Raw genomic sequence first — 23,725 nt, 5'->3', positions numbered from 1 at the left:
ACAGACTTGTGAAAGATGCCTTGAGCTAGGAGTTCTTTGGTTACCAGATCAAGTTAAATGCTGTATTTAACTTTTTTTTAAAGTGATGCTAGGCTGCTTAACAAGAGTAATATTCTAAATTGCCAAGAAAAGAGAAGTTTCCTTTCTTTTTTTTTTTTTTGGTTAATGATCCATAAATATTTGGTAGTTGAAAATATCTTTAGGTGTTTTTTGACACGACTTGTATTTTGCTGGACCCAAATATGAACTATTCCCTACTGCTTCCCCTAAGAATACTTACATGGCTCCAACAAATACAATTTACTGCATTCTTCAGATATTAACAACACCTTTTCCCTGTTGCAAGAGATATGTGGGGCCATGTTTTTTCAGCCCACCTTAAATGCTTAATACATAATTAAAAAGATATTTTTGTTTCACTTTTTAAGCTGTGTTGTGTTGGATATTTGTTGCAGTTGAGTTGTAGCTTTATTTTGATTACAAATGTGATTTCAGTTTTATGGCATAGACCAAATTTTAACTGTTTGATAACTGCTGTGTAACTGGATCATGGACTCATGTTTTAATGAGTACAAAAATGCTGTGAACAAATTAACGAGCTTACAACTATTTCTATACTTGCTCATCTTCAGTAATAGATTTATGAAAAAGCAAAGTGAAATAAAATTTAATTAGGAAAGCATGTTGACGTAATCAAGAGAAGAAGTGGAGGAAAAACGGAATATTGGACTTTCTTCTTTCCTTTTTATAATTGTCTTTAAAAATTCATTTTTTTTCTGATCTTGTAGCTGTCTTTGTACAGATGGAATCTCAGATGCAGTTGTGGGGGGGGGGGGTACTGGGGAACTGGAGGGATCCTTCACTTCATGTTTTGACCTCTTAGCACTCTGATATCCTCCAGGAAAGGATAACTTTACTTTGCTTTTTATCAGAAAATATTTTTACCTGCTATTAAAAATAACATCTGATAGATTAGATAAACATTATTTTAAGTATTTTGTTTTCTTTTGACAAAGGTTTGTTCTGTCCTGTGTACAGGTAGTTAAACTTGCTGTATTTGTGAACCTTTCATAGAGCAGCAAGGGACTCAGAAATATTTGTTAAAGAGGTACTAAAATAGTATTTTACAACTACAAGCACTGATAGATTTGAGAGTAGATTTAGGCATTATAATTCATGAACTGTTTTCATTACTAATTTCCACATCACTTTGTCCCTTTAAAATTTTGCTGGTTCAAAATGAGGAAGCCCTGAGTTCTGTTTGATATATACAGTGATATATACATATATAGATAAGATATATACATTTATAGATACATATTTTGGTAGGGTATATATTATTTACTCTGTCACCATGAAATGACTGATATTATCTGGGCTTGGGTAAGATTTGCCGTAAGCCTATAAATGTCTTCTTTCTTTCTTTTTCTGTAGCCCACAAGACGATCAGCAAGATTGTCAGCTGTAAGTATGTGTAACACCTCTTGGTGTATACTTTTCTAGGCACATGCTTTCTCAGACCAAACAGGTTTGTTACATTTTGCTTAATTCAATTTTTTTCTTGCTGAAGTGTATTTACAGACATCTTTAGAGTTTTTTTTTATTCTATTGGTTTCTGGAGGTTATTTTATTAAAAATATGTATTTCCATATTTCAGTGCAGCACTCTGGTTACACATAGTATTGACTTAATACCTTCGCAAGTTGTGGAAATGTGGCTATGTCTCTGTGAAAGAGTAAGAGCAATCCATCAAGGGCTTGATTGATGCAGCTACTAGTATTTGGTTTTAGTTCCTCTTCTTTATTAGATTTGGACATGAGAACAAGCAGATGCTAAATTTTTTCTAGTATGTTTGCTCAAAGTGCGTGTGTGTGTACAGATGTATAAACCAAATAACCCTTCAGAAAGTGGAAGAGCCTTTCAACGATGTAGCAGTATGAAAAGACTGTGAGCACTTTCTTTTAGCAAAGGTATCTATCTGACAGGCTTTTTTTGTTGGTGGTGGTGGTGTGTGTTTGTTTGTTTGTTTGTTAATAGTTCCTTCTAATCTCCATGTTTGACTCTTAAAATGACCCCCAAATTACTTGGGCTCCTAGATGAGAGGGCTAATAGAAATGGGTGCATGTGCAAGTGATGAGGTTTATTTGCTCACTGAGGTTTTTTGATCTTTTTGTAGGTGCATACTAATGAGTAGGAAGTAAGGGAAGCTGGTGTGGGGTGGGTGGGAGCTGTTGTGTGGAGGCTGGTGGCTGGCTACTGGTAATATATTTAATACATCATGCAACTAAAAATGTTTTATAGAAACCTGCTCCACCAAAACCTGAACCTAAACCAAGGAAAACCACTAAGGTAAATACTCTTCTTTTTAACTGCCATCACTATAACCAGTAATAACCAGGTTATACTTTCTCTTTGCATTGCGAACAATTCAGTTCACATAGAGTATTTCTGATGCATGAGCTCCCCNGCTTCACCCCTAACCAGGAAAAAAACAAATTAGATCACTCTTTTTCTGCTCCACCCCCTCCTGGCCTCATTACTGGCCAAACAAAATGTCTTGCCTGTTTGATATGCAGACTGTCTTAGTTTGTAGCGAATACCAAGTTTAGGAAGAATCTTTCCCTTTTCCAAACCTTTCCAAAAATGTACAGGTTTGCTCGAGTTAGCTCTACCTGGGACTTAGCAATTCCCGCAATAGGATTTGAGATTATTCCATGCCATCCTGTTTGCTTGACTAGAGGGATGGTACTTCGTTTAATAGTGAGAGGCTCTTATCTCTTTTTGAAGCTTGGCCATTGCTGAGAATGTGCAATTATAATTAAAGGTGAAATTAAATATATTTAAATTGGATGGTTTTGGTTTACTAGGCCAGTTACAGTCAAATTAAAATCTTAGTAGTGTCTGAAAATACCTTTTCAGGATATCTGCATATAAATCACATACTTCAGAAAATGTAGATTTACTTGGGCCCAAGGGGAATGCTAAATAAGAACAACTGCTTCATCAGGAAAAAAAAACATACTGGTGGAAACTGAGTGTAGCCCTCTTGGCACTTACATTTTTCAAGTTCTTGTTTTTGGTATCTCAGTTGGGCAAGTATCAGGATATGAGGTTCATGTATGAATGTGTAATTCTGCGACTTGGAAGATTTTATTAATAATGCAGTTGATAAATTCAGCAAGACTTCATGAATTATCCTGATATGACTGATTTAATTCGTGGAAACAGTTTAATAAACCTACTCCCCTCTTAAGAGGAGTATTAATAAAGAATGGAATGTGATAGATTTTATAACTTTCAGCACACGTTGTAAAATGAGCTGGGTGTTATCGAGTCCAAGTTGCCTGAAAGACATTTGAGGCTTATTTCAGGCATGTGGAATCCCCTATGATGTAATTCTAAGTAACTTCTTAATAGAATGATCTGTAGGTTGTTTGTTTTTTTTTTCTAAATTCTAACTGGATCTCCTTTTAAGGAGTATATTAATTTTGGTCTCCTAACAAAAATCAGGAAGTGTGTACTCTGAACCTGCTAATGATCCCAAATCTGCACTGTCTTTGGTTGTTTATTTTTAGTGTTCAGAGCTTGCAAATTATTTTCACTAAGTCAAGTCCTTAACTACTTCTTTCCTATGTGAAGAGTTAGGACTATACTCAAACCAACAATAAGCATCTTGATTGCCTGCTGGAGCTGGTGTGTAACATGGAAGCTCAAGAGTGAGAGGAGTAATTCAGACTGCCTTGTAACTAGGGTTAACACCCCCAYCCCCTACACCCAACTCCTGCACGGGGAAAGGTAGTGATCAAAAGATTCAAAGGGAGACTGACCTTAGTATCTCCCTTCACAGCTATTGTTGCCATTTTGCCTGAAGAACTTGGAGCAAATGATTGCATGGAACATCTCCTTATCAGAACTCCTTTAAATACCAATGTAAAATTTTCAAGCAAACATAGTTTACATTTTTAACACGTAAGACTTTAAATCCTTAACCTGTCATTGTACTAATCGGTGCATACTCTTAGATCACAAACCTAAATAGATCCATAGATGCAGTGATATAAAAATAAGACTTCAACATGTGAGTTGTATTGTTTGTTTAAGAGCAACTCTCCAAAAGAAATTGTAGATGGTAGAATAGTTCCTTTTGATAAATTCTCTGCTTTCTGTTGATGCAGATGGAATTTTATCAGTATTTGCCTCCCTAATATGTTAGTTGTTTTTCATTAATGTGAAATGAACATCACAGATGTTATCAAACTAAGAAAAGGACAACCAACAAAAATGCTTAATTTTAAAAATCTAATTCAATATTTTATGTTAATCAAAAGTGTAGTGCTGTTACACAAGCAGTGTGTTGTTGTTTGTGCTTGGCTGAATAAGCTTTTTTATTGTAATTGTTTTTGTTCATAAACATGTCTTTTTATATACCTCTGGTTTTAATCAGTTTACCAAAATAGTCTGAGGGGTTTTTGTATCCCTGTAAATTATAATTATATAATGAAGAAAAAATGCAGAAGCACACATCAGCATTTTCTGGACATTTTGACAGTCTGTATAACTTCTGTATATTGAAAATTTCCAGGTAGTCTTAGGTGAATTTCTCTGTTAGTCCAGCACATGCACCTTGCTAAGATTTGCTTTTTAGTTTATATGAAGGGTTTTTGATAAAGATGTAGGATGCTGGCTACTCATACAGACTATGCCCATGTTTTTAATCTTCTGTCAGAAGGAACCTGGAACAAAGGCCAGCAAAGGTGCTAAAGGGAAGAAGGATGAAAAGCAAGAAGCTGCAAAGGAAGGTACTACACCATCTGAAAATGGTGAAAATAAAGCTGAAGAGGTACTTTCCACACATACCTCCTGCTGATTGAATCAGTGGTTTTTTTTAATTATTCAGCCTTTCAGACATTGATAGCATGTTCATAATGTTTCTTTTTATTGCCCATAATGTTATTGCAGATTCGCGTCTCTCGCTCAACTGTTAGTGTTTCAACATCCAGAGGTGCCCCACCCAGCACACTGTCAGTAAAAGGGCAGATTGAAACAGTGAAAGTTAAGGGTACGGTAGAGCATTCTGCATGTGTGCAGTGAATAGAAACAGATAGTAGTGTGGTGCTTTTCAGTATGAACAATGGAAGCTGACAGGTAAGGCCTGTATTGCTTTTGAAAAGCTGGGACCAATAAATTATGAAAAGTGTGTGTATGTACCTGTTTTGTTTGTGTAAATGTAATATTGACATAGGTTTGAAACTGAGCTGTTGCAAATAATGAGTCGAAGGATTAAGGGTAGTGTGGGTATTTGTATACATAATAGCAATTTATTATAGTAATTACATTTTTTCTTTCCTCTTCACAGGCTCAGAAAACTGAATCTGTAGGTGACAAGAACGAATGAATTATCATGAAAATTTTGGGTTGATTTTATGTACCTCTCGGACAACTTTTAAAAGATATTTTTATCAAGTATTTTGTAAATGCTAATTTTTTTAGGACTATGATAGTTGACATATTAAACTGTATATGAACATTTCCCTTCTCATAACAGTGCTTTTAGAAATTCCCATTGTTGCCAAGTAATATAAATATCAAATTAATATTGCAAGGTATGTGTAAAATTGGATCAGCATTCCATACACTTGCTTTAAGATATCAAGTCTTGTGCATATGGTGATGTTTTTACTGTGCGTATTTGAATTTTTCATGCAGTTTTTCTAGAGCAATAATCAGTGGTGCTTTTGTACTTAGGGTTTATGTGATTTTAACGAAACATGGATAGATGTGGCCACCTGCTGACTATTTTGGGTTCTTTTAATGGATTAAAATAAAAGGTCTTCTTGCCTGCAAAACTACAGCCTCCTAATGTTTTCTCTAAATCTGAGGAATGCCTTACTCATATTTTCAACTATTACAAGGAAAACTAWGTGATTTAGCAACTGTTGTGTTTTGCATGCAGTCTGTTTGCCTTTTTTTTTTTTTTCTGACCTCTGATTAAAAAATACCACACGAGTAGCAGGTTGGGATTTTCAGTGACCCACGAGTTAAGGCACTTATAAATAATTTCTTCAGATACTCTGTCACAGGGTGAGTAGAGTTGCCATAGTGTGTCAGGATATTGTGTCTATAGTGAGATATCAACAAAGAATGAATTGCTTGATTGCTACAGATGTACAGTAACTACTAGGAGCAGCTTTGTTTCTCCCCCACTCCCTTTTCATTAACAAGAGCAGACTTGCATCTTACTCTGTGGAAATCCTTGTTTCTATCTGAAGCCTCAAATTTATTATAAACTAGTAATTGCTGTTCTGCTTCAGCTGAGGACAGTTGTTAATATATTGAAATTGCTGTTAAACAGCACTATATATTTGGTACCTAGTAGAGATGGAACAATGAAAGTTTATTTTTGAGGTGATTGTGGCAATATGGTGAATTAGCCAATGATTTTTAGTATCTATGTTTCAACTCTTCAGCTCATTCTAAGCACCTTTGATAATTTTTCTCCTTCTTACTCTTTTCTCTAGGGATCCTGATATTTCTATTATTACTTCTGGGGTGGGAGGGGTGAGAGATAAGATGTTCCCTGTTCTTCAGTAGCATTGATTTGTATTGCTTGAGTGGTGGCCATTATGTCTGAGGATACTTTTGCTTGTTTAAGTCAATAAATAAATGACTGCTGCCTGACCTAGTGTTCTTTTTATTCTTTGGGAAGAAATCTCCAGTTGCCTCCCTTTCTTATTTAAAAAAAGAAAAAAAGCCAAGCCTCTCTACACTTCTTCAATTTTTAAGATTGAATACAAAAAACTCTATATGCTAGTTAGAGTAGTAGTCCAGGCCTGCGCTAAGCACTGCTGCTACTCTTGTGATAGGCTTGCTACAGTCAAATAACAGGAAGCTGTTCTCTGCATGATGAACTTAATCTTGGAAGAAGATTTAAAATAAGTTTTTCTGTTTTAGGTGATGGAAAACAGAGGGCCATAACAAAACTGGCAGCTTAATTAGAAGGAAAGTCATTATTGTTATTTAGTGATACATAATAGCCCTGCATAATACTTCTGATTTGCTTTCTGATGCACCCCGTTGAAAAGTCTGTTAATCTAGATATTACGATCATGGGAATTTTAACTGTCTGAACTTTTTCTAAGCATTTGTCAATTTATGGTTTATCATTACTGTGAGGAGGGATTTTGTATAGTCTCATCATTTTATGTGTGGATAACTGAGAGATTAGTTGCTTAATCCTACCTAGACAGGTGGAGTTCTTGAAATGACCATACACGACACTAATTTAATCTAGACCTATGTGTCATTAGACACTGATACCTCTCTGGACAAGCTTATTTTAGGAGAGCTCTTTTTACTAAATACCTAAAATGTAGGTAGAAGTTGTGTCCTTAAATTATTTGGACAATATCCCAACCTAATAATTTTGGCACAGAATTCCTGGGTCAGCTTGACCAAATTAGGAGATTCAGTTCAGTGCCAGAGTTCTGTTAGAAGCTTTTAACAATAAAAATCCACTTGGGTGAGGTTTAATGAAACACACTATCCTGCTGAATCACTGAACATTTCTAATTTTAAGAAAGTGCTTAGTAAATGTGATGCTTTTCAATCTTTTTCGTCTTTGAAAACTTGACACTGCAATGCAGGAAAATTTTCAAAGCAGTGTGGAAAGTTGTAGACCACATTTTCCTTTAAACTGGAATGGTGGCACTTTCAATCTCTATAGCTGGGGTGTTTGTGTGTAGGCAGCTGGTGAACTGCAGAACACCTTCAGGAAGTATGTAAGCATTTCAGTTTTGAATTGTAACTCGAAGGTGCCAGATGCTGTATCTAGGCCATGAAGAAAATCGCAGTCATCAGTATTAAATGATCGGCTGTGTCACACTTGTACACAGGGTTTGGAAAGATCCATAAAGGTGGTACTTGTTCTTTGGGGAAGTAACAGGGAGTTCAGAGTACATAGAACAAGTACCTTTTTTTTGATCAGGAAGGATGGACTGTTTTTAAGTTTAAAGAAAGTGGGTACATCAGAAATAAGACTTAATGAATAATCAAAAAATGTAATCCTTGTGTAGTGAAAGATGCAGCTTCACTGAGTTTTAGATGATTTCTCGTGGCTGTTACTTTCTGCATCTTCCCTGTCCCTGGTTGACCTTGGGCTAATTGCACGTCAGCAAAATGTTACAGTTGACACTTTGACTCTTCAAATGGCAAAGGCAGCTTTTTCTGAATTAAGAACTGTGCAGATGAGACACAAACATGTAAGGAGGTGCTGATGGAAAATTAATGCTTATGCTGTACAGCAGTGAAAATTAAGCTGTTTTGTTTTGCTACATTTTGCTCAACTCTTAAAAATTTGAGAATTTGACAGACATTGGGTCTGTTTATAATTTCATAACTACAAAAAGAAAAAATAGGGAAAGGAGGAAGAATAGCAAGAAAATAAAGGTCCCTTATGTTAGAAAAAATACATCAGACATTTAAGAGTTTGATTTCTAGTGGAATGGGGAAAGTTTTTTTTTTTAATGATGTTTGGTGTTTTTTTTTTAATGTAGTCGTAGAAGGGAAAAATAAGATTACTTAAATGCTGGAGGACACTCAAGCAAAAGCAGAAAGGGAAAACATGGTTTGAAATTAAACCAGTTTTACGATCCTAAGGTATACATGATTATACTAAGTCTCAACACCCACCATTTTAATTAAATTTCTACTGAAAATATACAGAAATGTATATAACTCTGAGGAGATAATACAACTGAAAAACAAGTGGCCATTCTGTATTCTGTAACCATAAGTTGTCATCAAACAAGAAAGGGGAAAAAAAACCCTGAAATATGAAGGAGTATATGTCTCTGCTCAATAAATTGTTTTTGATGTGGCTGCCTTATTGGATCTGTATTTTCACCTAAGCCATTGTATCTAGAATATTACTGTGCAGCTGAAATTGTTATCCAACTTTACATGACAATTTAGACCCCTACATTAATCAGTATTAAATGAGATACTAGATTTCTACATTTGAAACAAGGCATATAAAGATCTAGGAGACTATCTATAAACAAGTTAAGTGGCAAGAAGTCTGTCATCCTCCTAATTTGTGGATTATCATCATTCTTTCATGTTTAGGAAAACTGGAGCAACACTTCTATTGCTGGTTAAATTTATACCTAATAGTTAGGAGAAGCATTAGAAGGGTCAGTGTAATTTTTGTAAGGGCAAGAATTTCCTACTGTTGTTCACCATAATAAAGAGGTTTTTTTGCTTTATTCAGAAACTTTGAATTTACTGTAAAGCTATTATTTATCTAGATTACCTTCTATAATGTCTAATCATGGATTTACATTAAAATGAAATAATTATGATTTTCCTATTGAAAATGGACAGGATGAGAAATAAACTGTTTTGATATATTATTTCTTTTGTGATGAACCATATTATTAGCCACAAACTAGTTCATATGCAACAAATAGAGACTTTCAAGTGTTTGACTATTACAGCAAAATATTTTCTTGGAAGCACCTTAGAGATACTGACCGCAAACAAGTTGTGGTGCAGAATTACTTAACTGACACTGTACATTTCTGATCAGTTGACACTAAAAAATTGGTATCACTTTTTCCATTCACATTTGGAAAAAAAAAAGTATTTTAGTAATTGCTAAGATATGGGTAAAGTTAGTAAAATTTGAATTCCTGTTCAAACAAGAAATTGAGTCCATGTGCCCATTGTGTTTAATTATGTTACTGTAACTTGAATTCAGTAATAAGACTCGTAGGAATTTTTTTATGGCTTTTTTGATTTTTTCAGTCAGAAACAAGTTTCAAGACTTGGGGCCTATTTAAAAAAAAAAGTATTGAAAGATTTTAGCTTCTAAGTTATCTGATACAAGTCTGATTCTAATAATTAACTCAAAGCAATAAAACATCAGGTGATAATGCAGAGATTAGAAGTAGTGGTCTTGTCAAAATACTCAGTCCTTTCCTAAAATCAGTAAGAGTTATGTTACTTTAGTTTCTCACAAAATAAAGCTTATAGAAGAACTTTTTTTTGCCAGTTCTGGGACTAAGCGTGCCAGTTGTTCTAAGCTCTGTTTAGGAGAATCAGAATAAAATGTAATGATCTAGCTTCTTCAAACCAAAACCCTCCTAATTTCTGATAATATTCTATAAGAGGTCAGATCTTTTCCACTCTTACAATAACATAAAGTGATTTATAACCATTAAGAAATTAAGAAACTGATGTAAATATATCACATCTAGGATAGCTGAGATTGACAAAAATTCTCAAAACTCTTTGCTCCTTTTTTAATCTGTTTACTGTCATTTTAGAGACAGCTGCCCATTAGGCCTAGGAGGGAGGAGTCCCTCCACTGTGGCGACAGGAGGCGGCTTTGGGATGTCCCAGGATGAAGCTGGAAGAACGTTCCATCGCAGTTGAATGTGGGAGAGGAGGTGTGGGAGTGCTCTGCAGTGATTGCAACATCAATGTTATTCTGTGGAAAACAAGCCAGGAAAGAAAGAAAAAAAACAGTAAAAGGAAAAAAGTGTGACCCTCTATTTTGGGAAGGTGGGTGTAGAAGAAGAGAGCTTGTACAACACAAGAGAAACTGATTCTTCTAGGAACAGATGTGAGAAAGAAAGAGGTTGCAAAATTCTTTGCATGTGTAAGCAAGCCTCAAGTATCACTATATATTTTTTTCCCCTGAAGATTTTTATCAACAATCCAGTTAACTGAGTGTACTATATTTTTTTGTTCCCTCTAAGATACATCTCTAGTAAATCTTGTAATTTTAAAAATTTTATTTCTTTGAGGGCAAGAGAGAAATCAAACTGCCATCTGCATTTTTACAGTTAAGTACCATTTGTGTATCAGTGCCAACTTTTCACTTGCAGGATAACTACTGGGACACTTGATGAGTTTGTGGAGTCACATCATATTATACAACTTCATAAATGTATCATATTCTATTCATAAACAAGCTTGGTTTCTTTTTCCCCATTGGTCCTATTTGGAATACTTGTTACTCCAATCATTAGAAACCCACTGTGCAGAGACATTATTTTTCTTTGTAAGTTATCGTTGCTAGCAAACATGACATTTGTGATGACAGGGTTCACACTCCCTTCCAAAGCTGGTAGGGGTCTATAAACAAGTCTATAGACATAGCCATCTTCTATGATGTGAATGAAAGTCTACAGCCTCAACATCTGCAGCTCTTTAGAAAATGAATGTAGAAGACAGAATCTCATTGCCCTTTTTTGTCATGGAGGCAATCAGCTAACATAAGCAGTTTGCCTGGCATCAAGCTGCTACTGAGAAGTCTGCTTCTTCACATCAGTGACAATAGGTACTAGATGTTTAGGTGAGATGGAAGATTGCAAATGAAGATACAGAGCATGGGTAGAGTAGAAGAGAAAGGGCATGTTTCCAAAGAGCTTACATAAAGATAGATTTGGTTGTGCCTCCTTTGGCAGTTGGTTCTGTTAAGTGGTCACTGCAAGTCAGAAAGCTATCAACAATTATTCCAAGATAGTGTATGTGGATAATATTAATAGGAATTCATTACAGGAGACAATTAGCTGTCTGGTATTACAGATGACATTAGGACTACAAAAAAACATATAAAACTAATTTTGAAATGTTGAGTTGTAAGCACAATTATGGCAACAGTTGAATATAGATGTAAAAGTATCCCAAAGGTGAGTGAAAAAAATGAAATTGTATTTCCAAGCAGATGTCATCCACAGTGATGAAACTGCAAGACTTTCAGGGGGATCACTGCTGCACAGATTTTAAGTAACTGATGTTGGAACACTTTCTTTGGTTCTGTCAAGCCACTGTCTGATTCACACTTGCCTGATCACGGGAGTGTCAAACTTCTTTTTGAAGTGCTGGATCTTTTAAGTGAAAACAATGATATGCTCCTTGTCTGATGAAGGCTTCAGCTAATAGGAGTCTTAATGACCTGGTTCACCCTTTCATGGTGGGATGGTGCTTTAGGTCTACAGATCTTAAAATACAAAGAAGTAATACATTAAAAGCAGCCTGCAGTGTAAATACTGAATTGCTACAAGATTCAATGACTGATTCAAGTCATCACTAATAACAATAGCCTTGTTTTATATGAACAAACATGGAAGATGCTGACTGTCCCCTTTTATTTCAGGAAGCAATTAGACAATCACCCATTTGATATTACATATCTCTTTACAACAAYGCATTTGTCATATCTAGCAGATCGTCTGATACTTTTTATATTATTGTTGGACCAGAAATGAAGGACTCAGTTATCTATTTTTTCAGAACTGGGGTTTTCTCTTAATAGAACTATTTTCACCAGATAAAAACAAGACAGTAAGAAGATTTAAACTCAAATCCCATTTAAGGATTCTTTTCACTGGTCTTCATGCACTTGCTTTCCAGTTCCTAGTAAGGTCTCACAAAGTATTTGATCACCATAGCATCTCCTTTGCAATATCCCCTTAAATAGATTAGTTGCAAACAACTGCAGCCAGACCTTTACTGTCTTTAACTACCTAATTTTACAGTGTTCTGAACTGATTATGAGACATTATGAATATTCCTTACAACTGCTAATTTATGTTTATCTCTGTTTAATGTAACATTTTCTCTCAACTTCTCAGCAGCTTTATCATGTTTTCCGTCAACAGGAGACACTTCCTTCTCCAAATAACTTTAATGTGGTCCTGAAAGGCTTGTGGGATCAATTATTTGAATCTCCAGTGCCCTACATCTGAGTTGTCATGGGATTTTCATCAACTAGAACTAGGAAAATGCAAGCTATGATGGGCTGTAGCTATTTAGTACTCCATAAACCTAAGATCCCCACCCCAAATTCTTGGCAACAATATTTACAGACTTGTGTCAAATAATACAGCAATATTTTGATATATATCAACTGCCACATATGGTGTATATATATGATATATTATATGTAATGATCAATCAATATTTTTACTTATGCACTGGTCAAAGGAAAACAAGACCAAAAACTTCAAGTCCTCATTTTATTAAAAAAATCCAAGCATTTCAGAGCTATGTCTTTATTTGCTGGACAGAATGAAGGATCAAATAATTTGGAGGCTGTGCAAAAAAGTACTGACATGTATTAGTGTTTATTACAAGCAACCTAGGATTTAGCTCAGCCTCTAAAGCTTCCTAAAAAAGCACATCTGTTTTGGATATGTACAATTACAGGCTCAGCCCATATTCTACATATCATACCTCAGGAAAAAGACTGAGATCTGACTTTTAGAAGTAAATGACAAGGGTGACCTTTTTGTTTTTAAGCGCATTCTGAGCACACATCCCTTTACTCTAGGTTGCTGGTTGTGAATCACAAAGGCTATGACTATACCAGCAAATTAAACAGTACCAGAGCTCAGGGCTAGGCGCTTGAACCCAGCTGTCTATGCTATTAAATCGTCCCTATACTCCCTACTTTTGGCCCAGGCCAAGCAGCATTCTCCCAAGCAGTCCTTTGCATGGTTCACGGATTAGCACAGCCCCAGTCGGCAATTTAGATGCAGCCTGTTTTGGTGGTTAAAAGAGTTTAATAATATGGACGTGGCCAGAGCATGGCAATTTGCCTCAGAAATAAAGTGGGCTCTGGTACTGTTCAGTTTACTAGTACTGATACAATTCAAAATTGAGGAACACAGCAACAAGTACTCCTTACCTTCTGCACACTGGAATTCAAAATTTTATTGTCTATAAATATTCCATTAGCTGCACTCCTGTGGAGAGTCCTATAATATTAGGTACACTCAACAGTGAATGAACTGAGAGGCATTTAGGTTTGTGCCACACATGCTGTTCTACTACAAGATGAACAAGAATCCAAGGATGCTGGTAACCAAAAGATTTAAATTGAAATTCAGGGTTGGGAATTTACATGGACAATATATTTCAGAGTTATACTTATTTTTTAATCTGATAAAATATTGCATGTAGTGAGAGTGGTGGACCATAAATCAAAAAGCCAGTTTCAGTTGAAGTGTTTGCTTATTTTACTTATGTTAATTATTTAGTTTAGATTAAAAGACCCAAAGGCAGGCATGTGATTTAGGACTTCTAATTTGGACTGTTTTCTATAGGACTCAAAAAGGATTTCAAAAGAAAAGGAATTTTGTTGGAATCAGCAGAGAGCTGAGGGACTGCCATGGTTTTAGAATTTCTTGGGAAGTGCTTTTTTGAAAAATGAGATTAGGTAGGTGATTACCTCTTCCTGATTATTTTTTAGAATGTTTACTACTTTGAAAATAATTTTTACATAATAACTATGATGAAGAAAAGAAATGGTCTTATGATCTTCACGTTTCTTTACAGGGGATAGAAACTCCTGTGTTTCAGATAATTGTTTTGTGCCTTTCACGGTTTCTGATCTACCTATAACTTCTCTGTAATGTTTCTGGGGAATAAAATAAGGTCTGAGTCTGGCCTAAGAACTTACTTTTAAGACTGCCTTGCAAAGCTGGCAAGAAGTAGCAATGTGAATATGCAATACTTAGAACATGGACAAATGCATTTTTTGTCATTCTTCTAATGAATGAAAAGGCCAAAGGGTTACTGTTATCAAGAATCTGAGAAAAGGGAATGTTCTGCTGGGTCTTAAGAAACTACTGTAATGTTTAACTTTAAGTAACCAGAAACATCAATATTATAACTTCGGTGGAACCTCTGTGATCTTAAGTTACTCATTATGAATGTTGGCATAAAAAAAAAAACCCTCTTCCTTAACTCAGATATTTAGTTGAAGGATGGAAAGCTGGTGTAACTAACTCTTTCAGTATACTAGGGGACTGTTCCCCCTCCTTTTTTTTTCTCTTTAAATTTTTAAATGGCTTTATGTCTTGTTCTGAAATTTGCTATAGCACAGGTGACTTGCCCCAATTTCTGTTGATTCATCTGCTACTTCTTCACTTCATTCCTTATTCATGACTTAAAAACAGCAAAACCAAAACTCAAAAACTGCCAACTGGCAGGCTCTGCAAGAAATATTTTTGGTAGTTTATTAGGCAACTCTCTCTTCTGTTTGTACAAAACAAATTTTCCAGAATTCTCTTAAGTTTAACTATCTGTTGAAATTTAAGATTTAATCTGAGTCCCAAAGATTAAGTTTTGGTGAATGTGTGACCAACAGGATGCCTATGATGCTTTTTTTAAGTCAGTATATTATTTTCTATAGGTTACCCAGATTTCTTATGGGTAATTCCTCTTGCAGCTGAATAGAACAGCTCCTCTTGTTCTTCCCAATCCTTAACAAACTTTATGAATTGTATTAGATCATATAGGATTATTTCTTACATCTGCCATTTTTATTTCTCAGCTTGCAGGAATTTGGTGTTTTACTTTATCGCTCAGATGTGGAAGAAAGAAAACTGTGAAAATCTCAGCTTTCATCTCTAATAAATGTCTAACAGATAAAGCATCACGAAACTGTTTCTTAAGACCTAATATACCTAACATATAAATAAAAGACCTGAGTATTTTTAGGCAAGGATTTTGGAGGACCCAACTCCTCAAATGTTGACAGGTGGGTTTGGCAATACTTGTACGTTAATTAGGTGATTCAAACTTAAGGTAGTTGTATTTAGGTGGAAGGTTAAATGAATCCTATACAGTCGTTTGTCTTTTAAAGCACTTCCAAACTTACTTACATACAGAAAACTTACATATGGACTAAAATAATTTGTGACCAGAATAACAAACTCCAAAATTAGAACCATATAAAAATAAATGTCTGGGTATTTCTTGAAAAGCTCAATTTAGTCTTTGTAAGACATCTTGTTTTTTTATATTAGTTGATTGAGTTTAAACATTATTTAGGGCTTTACCTATATGGGCCTACTGAGAGGCAATTAGTAGTAGCAAAACTTGATGCTAGAAGATCAAGTTCAGTTCCTTCTTTCTTATTTGAATTTGAAGTCTGAGCTTCAATAAAAAATGCACGCGCACACACGCAATCTAGTAGTATGCTAACGCTCCAAATCTTGTTGAATGAACTCCTGTCAGTGATAAACTGACCCAAAGCTGGGTGAGAATATGCATAACAGTATAACTATAAAATAATTCATGGATGCTCAAGTTGAAAACATACTTAGTTTTCCAACAGTAAAGGTATCTGGGTGTCTAAGACTTCTGACTGTGCCCAAAGCTGCCTGTTCTAACTAACCCAGGATCCACAAATCCCCTGCTTGTCTTGCAAGCTGCAGGCATTAAGCATTTGCAGAGCACACTTACCAGCCTAGGCCCAAAGAAAATGGCAGTTGTGCCTTTTCTCCACCAACTTGGTAGTTTTATTCCAGTCAGGTGTGTGTGCAGAAGGTCCAAATTCAGCTCAAATTCTTCCATGGGAAAGAGGAAAACAGTATTTTGCACCTCCTAAGAGAGTGGTCTAGCCACCTGAGTAGATATCCTTGAAAGAGAGTTCTTCTTAGCCTCCACTAAGCTGCTCCATTCTGCATGGAAAAACTCAAGATTAATTGGGCTAGAGTGAGCACAATCTTTTAACGTTGTGGTGAGTCCTCACCTGGGAAAAGAGAAGCACACATGCAAGTCTCCATTTTAAATCAGTATTAGGTTAAAAACAAGGAAGCAAACAAAACACCTAACAGCATCACGTAGTACAAGGGTCATCTGTGGTCTAATCACACTTACTGTCTCCTGTGCTCTAAAATCTGTAAAATCAAGAGATTGATTCAATGATTTTAAATCAGCAGCTACCTTACACATCTTATATCTCAATTAGTAAACCATGCCTACTTGGCATACCAAAACTTTGCTGCAGTAGGTCTAGGCAAACTCAAAAAGAAAAAAAAAATCCTTTCAAGGCACCAAGTGTATGCTATAGAGGAATACAAAACATTAAGAAATCTGGATCAACAGCTCAGAATTTTCTCAAAAGACTCAACAATAAATGGAGATCAGCATCTCAGTGATGTGTATTTCTTGGATGATTGACAAATCACATACACTACACAATGTAGGCACTGTCAGCCAAATGGTTCAATGCTAACCACTAAAATCTTTAAGTGCAAATTTTGGTACTACTTGCACTACATCATTACTATTTTGGGGAAAGCAGATATTTCTGCTATGGAGAAATAGAAATTCACAGCTCTGAATGAGATGTTAAATGACATCAGAAGGAAACACTCAGGAAAAACTGGTCGTTGTCTTAAAGCTAGCAACACAGCAATGCTGTATTGGATCACACTAATGATCCATCTAATCCTGTATTTGTACTATCACTGGATATTCTTATCTGTATAAATGTCAACTCTTCTGAAGTCTGCTAAAATCTTTGCCTGAATGATTCTGGAAGCAAAAGTAGAGACAGGATGACTATATTTTGTGATAGGAGAAAAATCATCATTTTTAATTTGGAATCTTTCACCTATTTTTGTTTTTGAACTATATTCTGGAGTTTTCAGAAGATCCTGCTTCATCTTCTCCTTAACAGGTGTTTTGTATTCTGTATTTTTGATATTACCTCCTTCAAATAATTTATTCCATTTGCTTGATCTTAGAATGATTATAATAATTAGAATATTTTTTTCTTCCATCTTAACTATTTTCCTCATCTATCGCTGAACTCTAATTCTTTGGCAATAAGGTGAAAAACTCAACACAGTATGCCAAAACAAGGTGCATCACTGGTTTGTRTCATTGGTTTCGTATTAGAGTTCTAGAAAAAAAATCCTGTGTTTTTAATGTTAGGATATATTATAAATAGGTCTTTGTAAAAGATTTACTACTGCCTATTGAGTCTAGTTTTTTTCTTGTATTGATTTAGGACCCCAGGAGCATGACCGACTATTTCTTTCAGTAGAGAATTTTGAATATAACATCAAATTTTACTTAGCATTGTTTTGCTCATATGTTGTCCAGGTAGGTCTCTCCGATACTTCTGAATCTAAATTGCATAATGGGTATCTGTAAGCACTAAAATTTTTTCCTTCCACCTTTCTTGTAATTACATATTAACAAGTATATCACACTGTACACATTATGACAGAATCTCTCAAGTTATTATATTGATGTAAATCTATAATAGTCCATTGTATTAGCTTCAGAGAAATTCCAAATCTATACCAAAGCAACTGATAATGAGTCCCATTCTGAAGAGTTCGGCAAACAACTCCTCATCTGTATTTTTAAAAGCTGCATTTCTAATAGGCCACTACTGTTATTTTAAAAACCACATACCAAACCCCAGATCACAAATGGCCCTCAAACTTAGTTAAACAGAAATCTAGCTTTTCATTTTAAAAATGTAAGGATAAATAATTAGTCACTGAAAGACACTATTAAAATGTGTCTATTAATAAACTTTGCAATTTATGTTATCAATTCAAACAAAATTTGTCACTTCAATTTAAAATGCAATATTGGGATTCTTCTGCTCAACAAGTCTCATCAGCATATTTTAATTAAAAAGAATATATCTTTGCTAGCAGGTATAGTAAGAGCAAATGTTTTCAAAAGTTTTCTAGAAGAAATGACCTAAAAAAATAACTGTCAATCTCTAAAGCAACATAGTAAACATTTTTTTTCTACTCAATATTCATTATGGAGTGGATCTCCTCTAAAATGCACCTTATATATAAATTTTTTGAAAGCAACACTTAAAAAACCATAATCCCTAGAATTTTCAAATAACCTTAGAAGCCTCAAATGGATGTGAAACTGAACGTGGCAAATTTCCAAGATTCTCTGTAAAGAACAGTGCAATACTGAACAATTAAGTACAGCAGTTAAATCTTTTTCTTAAATTTCTTTGGACAATTAGGGAATGTATTCAGCATACAAAGTTGTACTGTCAAACTGATCCAGTAAATTCAATTGAAGATCTTTTACAAAACACTGGAGCACAAATTACATGACTTAAAAAAAAAAAAAACTTAAACAGCAGAATTCCTTTATTCAGTAGGAATTACATAGCTCTAATTCTTAATTTCTCTTGATAATGGAAGTTTTTCATATTCACTCAAAGATGTAATAGTGAAACCAGAAGAATGTCATTGTAGGTGCAATTCCCATTTATTTTGGTAACAGCAGACTAAAGGGGTGTTTGGGGTTATTTGATGAATTTTATCTAGACTCATTAGCTATTCAAACTATAATTGACATATAGATCCAATTTCAGCAGCTTGATTGTAGATTCAAGGTTTGTTATTTATTTTTACACAAAAATGAATTATGTTTTTATAAGTGACTTAATTTTGCTTTACTCTTCTACCCACACATGATGTGAATATTTAGAAACTTGTCTGTTAGGGGTTAAGCTATTTGTATGCTTTTACAAAATGTTTATTTGTCAATATTAATGGCAGTCTGGGTAATACGAATTTTTTTCACCAACAGTGAAAGATGAAATGGTGTGTTTCAGTTTGAGTGGGAAGACATCTGAATTCTGTGGTAATGGGTGTATTGATAAAGGAAATAAAAGTAAAGGATTAAAGCAAACAGTTCGCTATTTAATATCTGATATGGGTAGAATACACATTGGCTAAGCATTTGGTAGAAACTCTATAGTTGAAAGTTCATCCAAGTTACCAATGCAGAAGGAATGGATTCTTGGCACAAAGTGTAAACAAGTGAGTATTTATGAGCATTTTGATGTGAAGCTAGTTAATTATATTGTAATTATTAATTATAATTATATTGTAAATTATTGTTTAAAACTGTGGAAGGAATTTACTTATGTTGTATTTTGGCACATTTGGTCCTTCTTGCAGATATTTAATATAAACAATAACAAAAAAGTTGGCTGGTTTCATAAGTAAAATCACTCTCTTCTCACTCCTGAAAAATTAATGGTTAGTTTCACGAATGAGAACCAACAGCCAGAAAAAGGCAAGCAACTGGTGATGATACTTCTGATTCGAGAAGAAGGGAAAAAAAAAAAAAGTTTAGTCAATGTTTTTTGTTGCTCCCAAACAACCCCTCCCCCAAATATAGTGCTTCAAATATTTAAGAAAAAGGTGTATGAAGCTAAATTGTTCAACTTGTCACTTAATTTACAAACCCTAAAGGTCAGATTTAACAAAAAACAGAAAGCATTTTCATACCAGGAAGTGCAGCCATTAATTTTCAAGTAATGTACTTTTTGGTTGCAAGAAATGAAACTACACTGATAATTGATATAAAGTAGACAGTAGGCAGACAAATATTAATAATGATAAAAAAACTGTATCAAGATTAAAAAAAAAAATCAAGAAGAAATCAAAGATACTATGTTCCTATTTCCCCAAAGTGACCAGTAATTCAAGAGAGTTCTCTAACATACCTGCATTTGGATACTTAGAGTGCTGAGCACCTTTGGGGTAAGCAGAAAAGAGAAAGAAAAAAAAAAAGAAAACAGGACAAGGCGCCAAGTAGGGCAAAAAAAGACTCTTGGGCTTAGTCCATACCTGATTGTAAATTTTACGTGTCAACTTTATTGACAGCAAAATCTATTAAACTTTATTCTTACTTTCATGCAAAATTATTTTTAGTGAACATTTGTGAAAATTCACATTTGAAAGCCACAAAATAAAACAGGACACTTAACATCTGCAAAAAGAACAGGTAAATCAAGAAACTATCAGATGTTAAAACAAACAAATGATCAGATTAAAATAATCTACGAAATTTTCTTTTTACTCTAACAATTAAATCTGAAGAAAGGAAAATAATTTCATTACTTTTTTAATGCAGAACTTTCATAGTAGAAATATCTCAAAAAGCATGAAATCTCAGTAATAAAGCAAAACTGATGTACTTTTACTTAAGAATAATGTAAGGTGGCAAGAATACACAAAATAAAAGGAATCACTTGAAAGCACAGCATTTAAGATTGTAACAATTCAGAGATAAGAATATTTTTCTACTCTTGCGTACGTAACAAAAACATCCTCCATGGAACGACAACAGGAAAAAAACTGTTAGAATATGTCTGAAAAATTAATGGAATATTTATTACCACTGCAGGAATTCTTAAAACTCATTTTAACATGCATCACCAAGCAAAAATAATTCCGCATCTCCTCTTGTGGCCAGTGTGACTTACATGTTAAGCCACAGCCAACCAAAAACAAACAAAAAACAAATCATCACATTTCATCTGTAAAAAGAACTACAAAATGCAACAGCTAAGTGGAGCGTATGTTTGTAAAAGCTGTTTATTAAATATTATTTGTATTACTGCAGTGGTCAGGCCCAAGTTAGGGATTGGATTCCATTTTACTAGGTGCTGTACAAAAATTAAATAAAAGACATCTTTATTTTACTATGAAAATACCAAGAACATTTTGATCCTGTGGGCTGTATTTTAAGCTGCATCAGGAAAAGTTATGAGTTGCCAAAAGAACAGGAAAGTTCAAAATATTCGAGGTAGTTTTCCTCTACTTTCAGACTCTTTCACTGTTAAAATTTCTCTATTCCTTGGTTATAGGTTTAGTGATATCATAAGTATACATTGTTATATACAAACATCAAGGGAAATTAAAATGTTAATCACATTATTCATGTAGTCCTTTGTTGTGAGAGCCACCTATGAGAGTTATTACAATACATATTTTATATCACTAAGAAAAGACTTGAGTCATTTTATTTTTAAATCTTTATTAGATGGTAAATATGATTTCATTGCCATCTCAATTATTTGAAGAGTTGATTTAAAATAAAGCCAAAACACAGAATGGTTWTTGGCATAAAAAGAAGGAAAACGGAGACACCCATACATTTTGAAATATATTAAATGAGGGTAATTACAGATAAACTGATCAAATCTTGTATGCGCAATTTTAATACTACAACTCCCCCCCCATACTAAGCAATGCATTTACCCTGATGATTATAGCCCACGTTAGGTTATGATTTTAATGATTTTTAGGACATTTGATAATTGTATGTCAAAATGCCTTGAAACGAGGCATCTGCTATATGAATCAATTTTTTATCACTTTTTATAACATGACTTTATGGAAGTCTGTGACATTTTAGCTTCCTTTCTCTCACGGTTACAGTCGGGCAATACAGCAGAAGGGAAGCTGCAGTGAGCGTTCTCCCCATGCAAAGCACAAAGCTCACGCAGGAGGCTCATAAACCAGGCTCGTGGGCCTTGGAAACACACGTAAAAATCCCAAACTCAGTCCCGTCCCGTCCCGTCCCCCCCCGTCCCCCACCGGCTGCACAAAAATACGGTTTCAATTGAATTTGGTTAAAAGTTATATAGTGGAGAGCTTCAGGTTCTTTGCTCGCAAAATATTTTTGTCTAGTTTCTATACCTTTTCAAACGTACTTTTGGCTCTGCATGACAGGCTACATTAGTTAATAACTGTGTGCATTAAGAAATGACAGCTTTCCCTGTTTACATCGATCACTGCTAAATTCATTCTCATTGTCTACAAATACATTCATTCTCACAAGGCCCCAAGCCGACCTGAAAAAGCACAGCTGCATTGCAAACCATAAAGACAACTAATTACGCGCCTCTAAGCCCCTTCCTCGTTAGATAGATTTTTTTTTTTAAATGTAATAATCAGAAGAAATTGGCTTTATTTTCTTTTCCTTTTTCGACTGTAAGCAGCCAACAGGCAGTTACGACGCGAATCGGAGCGTTTATTCGGCACCGTTAGGTGAGCGCAGCATTCAAGCATTTAAGAGCTTTAATCGCTAATCGGGCTTCGTACAACATCGCAGCCTTTCAAGAACCTTCGGTGGGTTATTGATCCGCTAGTGAATTACCTCCAGGGCGGCCATAAGTTGCAAGCATCGCCATCCCTCGCCCGTCCTCGCGCTGGCAGCGCTCCTGGCCTCGCCACGGCTCCCAGCAGCAGGAAGATTCGCCAGTCCCGTGTGTCTGGTTCAGCTAGCAGCCGGAATAATTAACAAAATCAGTATTAAGCCTTCTTTTTTTTAAGTTACAAGGCCGAGAGCACTTTGCCAGCCCGCCACCCTCAGCCCCCGCGGAGATGGCAACCGTCAGCCATGCAACCCCAAGCAAAGCGCAGCCTTGCCGAACAACGAAAGCAGCGCGCTTCTGCCTTTTCTTTTTTTCTGTTTTTTTTTCTCTCAAAAACATGAAGCACATGAACTTGCCCCCGGGTACAACGTCGCAAGCAGCAGCGAGCGCCACGCGTGACCGCGGCGCTCGCAGGAGCCACCAGCCCGCAGCGCCCCGGCACCGACATGGCTCCGCGGGAGCCGCGGGGCCGCCGCAGCCCCGCGCCCGGGAGGGGCCTGGCCGCGGGGGAGGGGGAGCCGCCGGAGCGGGGGGAGGGAAGGGCCTCCTTCGCCCGCCTTCCCAGCGGGGCCGCGCTCCCCGGGGGCACTTTGGCTTCGCTTTGCTTCCCCATTTCTGCAACGCCAAAACTCGGCAACTTCCAGCCCCGGCGCCGCCGCCGCGAATAGCCGTTGCCTGCCTGCGCGCCCGCCCGCCCGCGCGCCCGCCCCTCCTCCCGTGCGTCGTATCCCTCCGCGCGCCGGCCGCCCGCACCTCGCAGAGAAAGCGCCTTTCAGCCGCCAGCCCGCCGCCTTCCCGCCCGCCCCGCCTCTGCCGCTCCGACATCTTCCTCCGTGGCCGGCCGGCCTGCCCGCCTGCTAATAAACACGTAGCGCTCGCCCTTTCCCCCTCTCTGTGCTGAGCCTGCTGCCGCCGGGGCCGCGGCGAGGGAGAAGGGGCCGGCGGCGCAGGCCCCCCCCCCTTCCCGCTCCCCGC

General features: G+C 36.1%; 2 protein-coding genes and 2 long non-coding RNA genes across 4 annotated transcripts in view; 3 read left to right on the top strand and 1 right to left on the bottom strand.

Annotated features, from left to right (window-relative positions):
* LOC112961164 overlaps window positions 1-5,350 on the top strand; it is a 28,692-nt gene extending 23,342 nt beyond the window's left edge. Inside the window, exons 4-7 of the mRNA XM_026056053.1 lie at window positions 1,435-1,464; window positions 2,302-2,349; window positions 4,727-4,840; window positions 4,960-5,350. Of these exons, the coding sequence (XP_025911838.1) occupies window positions 1,435-1,464; window positions 2,302-2,349; window positions 4,727-4,840; window positions 4,960-5,091 (324 nt within the window). The 3' untranslated portion in view covers window positions 5,092-5,350. The remainder of the gene's footprint in view (window positions 1-1,434; window positions 1,465-2,301; window positions 2,350-4,726; window positions 4,841-4,959) is intronic.
* A 6,507-nt stretch (window positions 5,351-11,857) lies between these two features.
* LOC112961161 lies at window positions 11,858-22,833 on the bottom strand. Its single transcript, XR_003251943.1, has 3 exons — window positions 22,753-22,833; window positions 16,261-16,478; window positions 11,858-12,007 (listed from the first exon to the last, which is right to left on the bottom strand). It is a non-coding gene; the product is annotated as an uncharacterized LOC112961161 (long non-coding RNA).
* Window positions 13,698-22,758, top strand: LOC112961162. The gene is made up of 4 exons (XR_003251944.1): window positions 13,698-14,227; window positions 15,347-15,553; window positions 17,816-17,910; window positions 19,387-22,758. It is a non-coding gene; the product is annotated as an uncharacterized LOC112961162 (long non-coding RNA).
* Window positions 22,834-23,087: 254 nt separating the features above from the next.
* LOC112961163 (PH-interacting protein-like) overlaps window positions 23,088-23,725 on the top strand; it is a 26,571-nt gene continuing 25,933 nt past the window's right edge. The window contains exon 1 of the mRNA XM_026056051.1: window positions 23,088-23,119. Within this exon, the coding sequence (XP_025911836.1) occupies window positions 23,088-23,119 (32 nt within the window). The remainder of the gene's footprint in view (window positions 23,120-23,725) is intronic.

The sequence above is a fragment of the Apteryx rowi genome, unplaced genomic scaffold (genome assembly GCF_003343035.1).
Source record: "Apteryx rowi isolate R43461 unplaced genomic scaffold, aptRow1 scaffold_1296, whole genome shotgun sequence".
In the NCBI taxonomy this organism is placed as follows: Eukaryota; Metazoa; Chordata; class Aves; order Apterygiformes; family Apterygidae; genus Apteryx; species Apteryx rowi.
Note: the sequence above shows the minus strand (reverse complement) of the source record. Positions and strands in the feature narration are given on the sequence as shown.